Source organism: Mizuhopecten yessoensis, unplaced genomic scaffold (genome assembly GCF_002113885.1).
Source record: "Mizuhopecten yessoensis strain PY_sf001 unplaced genomic scaffold, ASM211388v2 scaffold8995, whole genome shotgun sequence".
Lineage (NCBI taxonomy): Eukaryota > Metazoa > Mollusca > Bivalvia > Pectinida > Pectinidae > Mizuhopecten > Mizuhopecten yessoensis.
Genome location: NW_018407826.1, coordinates 703,741 through 711,311, shown reverse-complemented (window position 1 = coordinate 711,311; position 7,571 = coordinate 703,741). Strand labels below are relative to the sequence as shown.

The window sequence follows — 7,571 nt, the reverse complement described above, 5'->3', positions numbered from 1 at the left end:
GGGGGGTCAGCCCAACCATTTGTACAATTTTGAATCTCCACCACCTAGGGATGCTTCCAGTCAAATATGGTTGATATCCATCTCTTAGTTCCAGAGAAGAAGTCGCTTAAAGCAATATAGCCAAATTGCCCCCTTTTTGCCCCGCCCCTCAGCCCCCTGGGGGGTCAGCCCCACCATCTGTACAATTGTGAATCCCCACCACCTAGGGATGCTTCCAGTCAAATTTAGTTAAATTCCAATCAGTGGTTAAGAAGAAGAAGTCATTTAAAGAAATTGTTGACGACGGACGACGGACGACGGACGCCACGGTATGGCATAAGCTCACCTTGGTCCTTCGGACCCGGTGAGCTAATAAATCTAGCACAAACAAGATGGAAAAATCCAGGAGAGAGGACTCCGTTTTGTACTAAATGATTATATCTCAGACTACAAGGATATTTTATCGAGCACAGACTCATATTATTTACATATTACTCGCATGAAACTCATTGCTTGTGAAGTTTTTAAAATTGTTAATAAGTTATCTCCTGACTACCTACAAGAAATAATAAATATAAAATGTTCATCTTATTCATTAAGGAATGAAAATACAGCACAGCTACCAAGGGTCAACACCACCAGGTATGGAAAGAGGTCCTTCCGCTATGAGGGCGCCCGCATATTGAACAGCCTGCCGAACGAATTACGTAAAGTGGAGAACTACTCCGAGTTCGGCAGACTGATCCGGAGGTGGAACGGGCCCGAGTGCGGATGCACTTAATGTGTTGGTTAGCGTTTTGGGCTACCTATTTTTTCCTGCTTCGTATGTGTCCTGTGCTGGCTGAAGTGTAATTTTCTCTGTTTAAAATGTAACGTACAGCTTTACATATGGCTCTGTGCTTTTTGTCAGCTTTGTAGTTTACAATTTGATGCTTTTGTCATATGTTTATTTTCTGCAAATGTGCTGTAAATGCTTTATATGCTTCATATTTTTACTGTTTAGCGTTTCAATATGTATGTGTATTTTGTATTTTTTTTCTTGTTATGTATTTTGTTCTTTACATGTGTTTGTCGAAATACAAGCTCTTCGTAGCTTATGTTGTATGTTTATAATATTCGACGTAAAATAAAGCTTCTGTATCTGTATCTGTATCTGTAATTTTTCAACAGTACATGTTTTCATATGTTGTTGACTTAGAATGTATGATCATGTAACAACCTTTTCTCTATAAAGAATTAATTTTCGACTTCAGATAGAATCGGAATACGTATTGAAAACAGGGGAAGAAACATTTGTTTCCGTTGTAAAAATGACGCGTGCTGCCGATAACTACGGCTTCTGTTTCGGACAAAAATTAAATGATTAAAGAAAGGTTGGCTCAACATAAAAAGGGTCCATTGACAAGAATGCTTTAATCTATGAAAAGTATTGAAAAAATATAATTATCAAGTATCTCAACACGTCCCATATTTGACACATATTCTACATGTACACGTAGTGGTTTTGCCATACAGTTTAGTGTGTGTGATGTTACTGTAAGTGTTAGCGTATGGAGACAGTGAAAGTGGGGAAAAAGTATACATAAATGTATATGCATGGTATAGAAGAAACCAAATTGCCAAAGATATTGAGTTGTACAATGTAATAAAAAAAAGTCACAAACGTTTCTCTTTTTTATACGCGTGTAGTTTGTCATTGCATATATGCACTTTATGACAACATTTGAAAAGGGATATTCGTCTCGTGAATATTCCTTTTTACAGAAAGGTTTGTCCCATGGTTGAAGAAAGGTGTTTAGCCCCGTACAGATGTCACATTCCGGTACTGAATTCAATATATATTTATATATATATACTTTATGTTTATGCCTATTATCATTGTTGACATTTAATTGTAAATGTTTGACGGGCGAAGGCTGTGATAAATTGTAAAAACGTGAGCCCCATCCCATGTTCAATTTAATTGGCAACAAATATGTTTAAAGCTAAATAAATTTAAATTCTGAATATTGGCAAGTGTGCAATTAACTTCTGATGATGAATAACTACTGTTCAATAGGTTTTAATACGGACTTAGAAATCATATTACTTGGTTTCATAGTGCGGTAAGAAGTTGCATTTGCCTGACGCCCCTCTCTGGGGGCCCCTTTGGAAACCGTTTCATCTCGCTCGCACCACTTGTGTTTACTGCCTAGTCAGGTGATGTTATCGGCGCTATTTTTAGCAGGGCTTTCCCGAACAATTCAAGTGGTCAAACTGGACATTTGGAACGGACTATGAATATGGGGATAGCGAGGTAACATAAGTGGAAGTGCATACAATACATACATTCATTAAAAAAATATCGCTTTTCACGTGATGTCCCTTTAAAGAGTGACCTTCACATTCAACTTTTTACCAGCAGAATGATTCCAAACAAGACGTTTTATTATGATAGGCCTATATAAGTTAGAGTGACCTTCACCTATGCCTTTTTTATCAGCAAAATAATTCCAAATAAAAAGTTTAATTATGATAGCCCTGTATATGTTTAAGTTTAATTGGTCAAACTAAAAGGTCACACAGTTATGCAGAAAAGAATCCAGATGAACATAACAGCATCATTACAATATCCCTTCGATTCTTTGATGTAGAGGATAATTCATTTTTATGATCACTAGGAATTGGATGATAAAAGGAAATATTTCCTTAAACACTCTTAATCTTTGGACTTCTTCACAACACATCAATCCAGTGTATGATATATTGAATATTTCCAACTTTTCCTATTCCTTTCTTCCTCAATCAACAGCCGCGTACTAGATAGGTTTATTAATTACGCAACTACATAGAAGTTCAGATTAACAGGGAAATCTTTCCTTAACAATGCGGAAATGGAAAGCACATGCACCTTCACTTCCTTGTTAAAGAACGATGTTGCGTAAAACTGGACGATATTTGATAACTGACAAGGAAGTACCTGAGAACACCATGGGGACACCCAAGTGAACTGGTATGCACAAATGAATGTGATTTTCTTTATAAACGTTTTGTAGACACCCAAGTGAACTGGTATGCACAAATGAATGTGATTTTCTTTATAAACGTTTTGTAACATGTGTCATTTGTGTACACTATGCAGTATTGCCAATATCTGTTATTGTGTAGTTTTCATTGTGAAGTGTGTGGTTAAAAACAAGACAATCAATTATATTGTACCATGATTTGGCATAAATACAGTTATGCACAATATATATACATGACGTCTTAAAATATAGACTTTATACAACATAACTAAATGAACTTATTTCTAACTACTGTTTCTCTTCTGAATGGTAATGAAAAGTACCATGATGTAAAAAATATTTATACATGTTAAAAGAAATGTTAAATATCTTTAGTGTATTATTTACCAGTCCATTTATAGAAAAGTTACATCATTAATACAATGTTACATCGTTTATGTCCATAAAATACATATTTTTCACGAGTGCAAAGCATGAGTGAAAATATCGGTAAGTTCTGCCATACAACCAAGTGAAATATATATAGTATTTACAATAGGTTAATACATAATTTAGAGGAAAATCACTAAATTTTCTAATACATTCCTTTTCCATTACCTTATCGTTTTCTGCTATTTTCTGACAGGAAATGCCATCAAAATTGTTATCAATTACTTAGTTTTTTGTTCATAACTGAATGTATGAACAAAGCAACCACTTGTTCTTCTGTCGCTTCATCTACAGCTTAAAAGAATATCTGTGGCAGTAAACAGAAGCTAGAGTTGTCGTCAGAATGGCAGACTTGTACCCTTGTCTGCACCAAGAATTGTAGGAATAGCTCTTTTGAGAATGTTTTTAGATAATCCATGGTACCCCAACCATAATGATTTCTTTATTTGCCAAGCTGTATATCTATCTCAGGATAAATGTCAAAGTGACATACTTCTTAAAATTGCTTTTGTAAGTATTCACTACATAGGCATCACACTGATAATTTCTGATATTTCACTGATCTTTAAAGGATACTCACCATAGTCCATGTATACCCCAGCTATTAACCTGAGAGGGAATAAGGCACTTGTGTCCCTGAAATAAGACAAATAGTTTTTTTAACTTCATTGTACATTAATCTTCTGATCTTCTGGATAGTGAAATCAGTATTTCTTCAAACAGTCACCGGCCCCCAAATCCCTGTAAACAAGGATTCCTCATCAGGAGGGAGCTGTTTACAGGGATTTATTATTAAACATTCAACCCTTCTACCTCCATACAGTCAACTATATCTACAACATTCAATAATTCTATAGTATATAACAGTCAACTTACTGTTTCATTAGCTTTCTCACACACTGCTATCGGCCATTCTTGGGTGAAGATGAACCGGTCCCAGGTGTCATTTTTGCAGGTAATAGGACTGTGAATAGCAGAACACAATATCAATATCTGGAGTTTAGTGCTGCTTTGATTCATTGTCATTATTACAAATACATTTTTAACAAGCATTCTGTAGGTATTGATGAATCAGTACATGTCGCCTACCCCCCACCCCCTCTCCCATTAAACTTCAACTTTAACTTGCAGATTTTGGCCAAGATAGTTAAGTCCAAAACATGTCAAAAATTCAAAAACAAAATCATATTTCCACTTTCATTAAACAACATTAATGCTAGACCCCTAAAAAACATGTGTACATAAAATCAGCAGTTAAGTGGGAAAACATGTCGAAAATTGAAAAATAAAATATTTACCCCGGTTTCACTGGTAGGGGACTAAAAAAAGCCTTCTCAGTCAAATATTTAAAACACAGTTTAGAACTAGAGAAACTGTGACCAAGACTACAAACATAAACCCCCGCTTCATTTTATGGAGGTTTCAAACTTTGTTTGCAGGAGGTATAATAATCGAATCACAAATCCCTTCTTCATGCACATCTACATATAAAATATTTTCACTGTGCCAAGTAAAAAATAAATCCAACAGTGAAGGAAGTATTGGACCTTGCACTTACAAGGTTTCTGGTAATTTAAAGTTTCAAGGGTCACAACTCCAGGAAAAAAAGTCAAATTGTAAATTCCTTTCTTCATATACATCTACATATGATGTTATTTTACTTAGTCAAATTATAGAAAAATCCAACATATGGTTATAGAGGAAGAGAAATGTACAGCCAGACTGGGATTCCAAACCTGGGACCCGGGACCCCAAAACTATAGACAGGCGCTCTATCAATATGTGCTACCTGGTCACTGATGATCAGTTCGCTACATGTATATATTGATAACAAAAAAGTAACACAATATACCCATTTTAATCATTTAACGTGACTGTGGGGTCCACAAATAATATACATGTTATTTAATAGCGTAACAAACGTGCACAATCATTACAGCTGTACAGTATACATGTATCAATGTTCAGGTGCTTGTTCCAGTACTTACCTAATACAATCAATCAAAGTAACTACTAATACCAAAATAACGCAACGTGACACCATGTTTGTACTGCCAACTTTGTTGTGAAAATCTGGAAAATAAAATCACTTCAGGTTAAACACTACAAAACTTTGTTAAAGACTTCTTAATTCAACGTTATTTTATATCCAGATGGATCACAAGCAAGCACGAGTGTATGTATATACACTAGTACTATGTACACAAAAAAACCTTTACTTAAATACATGTTTTAAACTTCCTGATTTAGACAAGGAACAAATTGTCTCAATAAACTTCTTCCTTAAGATAACAATATCTAGACCCCTAAATACACTGATAGGATTGTATACCATGAGTGTTAGGGAATGTGAGGACACGTGGGAAGTATTAATGATATGGACTTTAATAACATGAGACCAAGAATCAATAAACCTCCTTTCTTTAACAATAAATTACTTAAGGCTGTTTTAATGAAATCCATGCTACGAAATAAATATCGTCTTTTTAAAACTTCAGACAATTGGGAAGCCTATAGGAAACAGAAAAACTTTGCAGAAAAACTTAGGAGACAATCTGTCAGAATCGATTTGAAAGAACGTTGTGGAGGTGGTCCATCATCTAAAGATTTTTGGCCAACTGTAAAACCTTTTTTTTATCCAACAAATGTAAATCTGACCAGAGGATCAGAGGAAGAAAATGATGTAATAGTATCAAAACAAAAAGATGTGTGTGATGTTTTTAAAGATTTTTTTTACAAATGTTGCCAGTGATATTGGTACTGATCTGGAAGGTGTCACTGATTTTAATACTCACCCAAGTATTTTAAATATAGAAACTTCAAATGTAAATATTGGGAGAGAAAGTTTTTCAACATGTTCGTGAGACTGAAATGAAAAAAATGTTGTCATCTTTGGATACTAAAAAGGCAACGGGGGTAGATGGGATCTCGGCCAAGATTCTGAAACCGAGTCCGGTATTTTTACCTCAATATTTACCTCACATTTTAACCACTGTATAAATGTCAGTATTTTACCTACCATATCAAAGTTTCCTTCAGGAGCGGCTTCGGGTGTCAGTCTGTTCTGATGCGACTTCTTGAGGATTGGAGACAGGCCTTGGATAACCGACAATATGTCGGCGCTATATTGATGGACCTGTCCAAGGCCTTCGACTGCATTCCTCATAACCTGTAACTGGGTAAGATGCGATCCTATGGGCTGGGTGAGGCCGCTATGGACTTCATCAGTAGCTACCTTAGTGACAGGCAGCAGCAGATTAGGCTGGGGCCGGAGGTAAGCGAATGGGGGAATGTCAAAAAGGGGTCCCCCAGGGCTCGATTGTAGGGCCACTGTTTTTTAATATTTTTTATGATATGATAGGATATGTTTGGTTTTGTAAATAAATGTTCACTGTATAATTACGCCATTGGTTATACTTTATCAAATATAAGTAACTGCCTTGACACTTTAAAGAAAACTCTGGAGGAGGTGGGCAAGACGCTAATAGATTGGTTTTCCTCCAATGGTATGAAGGCCAATCCAGGTAAATTCCAGGCTATTTGTATTGGAAAGAAAACCCATGAAGCAATATCGTCTTTTAGCATTGATGGTTCAGAGATTTTATTTCAAGACTGTGTCAAGCTTTATGTAGGAATGCATCCAAGCAATTAGCAGTTTTAAAGAGATTACAAAGAAAGGAAAGATTACTATTTTTAAGTCTTTTATCCTATCTTATTTTAACTACTGTCCTTTGGCTTGGCACTTTTGTAACCTGCCAAACACGAGAAAGATGGAGAAGATCCAAGAGAGGGCTCTACGTTTTATTGAAAATGACTACACGTCATCAGTTTTAGAAATATTGAAAAGAAACAAGCTTGATTTTTTACATGTTGCTCGTTTAAAAAATATGGCCATAGAAACTTTCAAGATTATAAATGGCACTTCACCATCATTTTTTACACGATCTTATTGAACAAAGAAATGTTTTATATAATTTTAGAAGGGAGGACACTCTGAAGATTCCAAGGGTGAATACCACAATGTATGGCAAGAGATCGTTTAGATTTGCTCTTGTGCAATTTGCACCAACACATAGTGATATTCACCTCAGGAATTTGTCTTTTGTAATATTATTTCTACTTTATATGTGATATGCTATGTAATGTATAGATTTATGT

General features: G+C 35.4%; 1 protein-coding gene across 1 annotated transcript in view; it reads right to left on the bottom strand.

Moving 5' to 3' along the window:
• The window catches only part of LOC110457026 (ribonuclease Oy-like), a 13,808-nt gene extending 8,216 nt beyond the window's left edge, over positions 1–5,592 (bottom strand). Inside the window, exons 1-3 of the mRNA XM_021508111.1 lie at positions 5,402–5,592; positions 4,290–4,377; positions 3,994–4,049 (exon numbers count right to left, since the gene is read on the bottom strand). Coding sequence (XP_021363786.1) covers positions 3,994–4,049; positions 4,290–4,377; positions 5,402–5,457 — 200 coding nt within the window. The 5' untranslated portion in view covers positions 5,458–5,592. The remainder of the gene's footprint in view (positions 1–3,993; positions 4,050–4,289; positions 4,378–5,401) is intronic.
• Between the last annotated feature and the right edge of the window lie 1,979 nt (positions 5,593–7,571).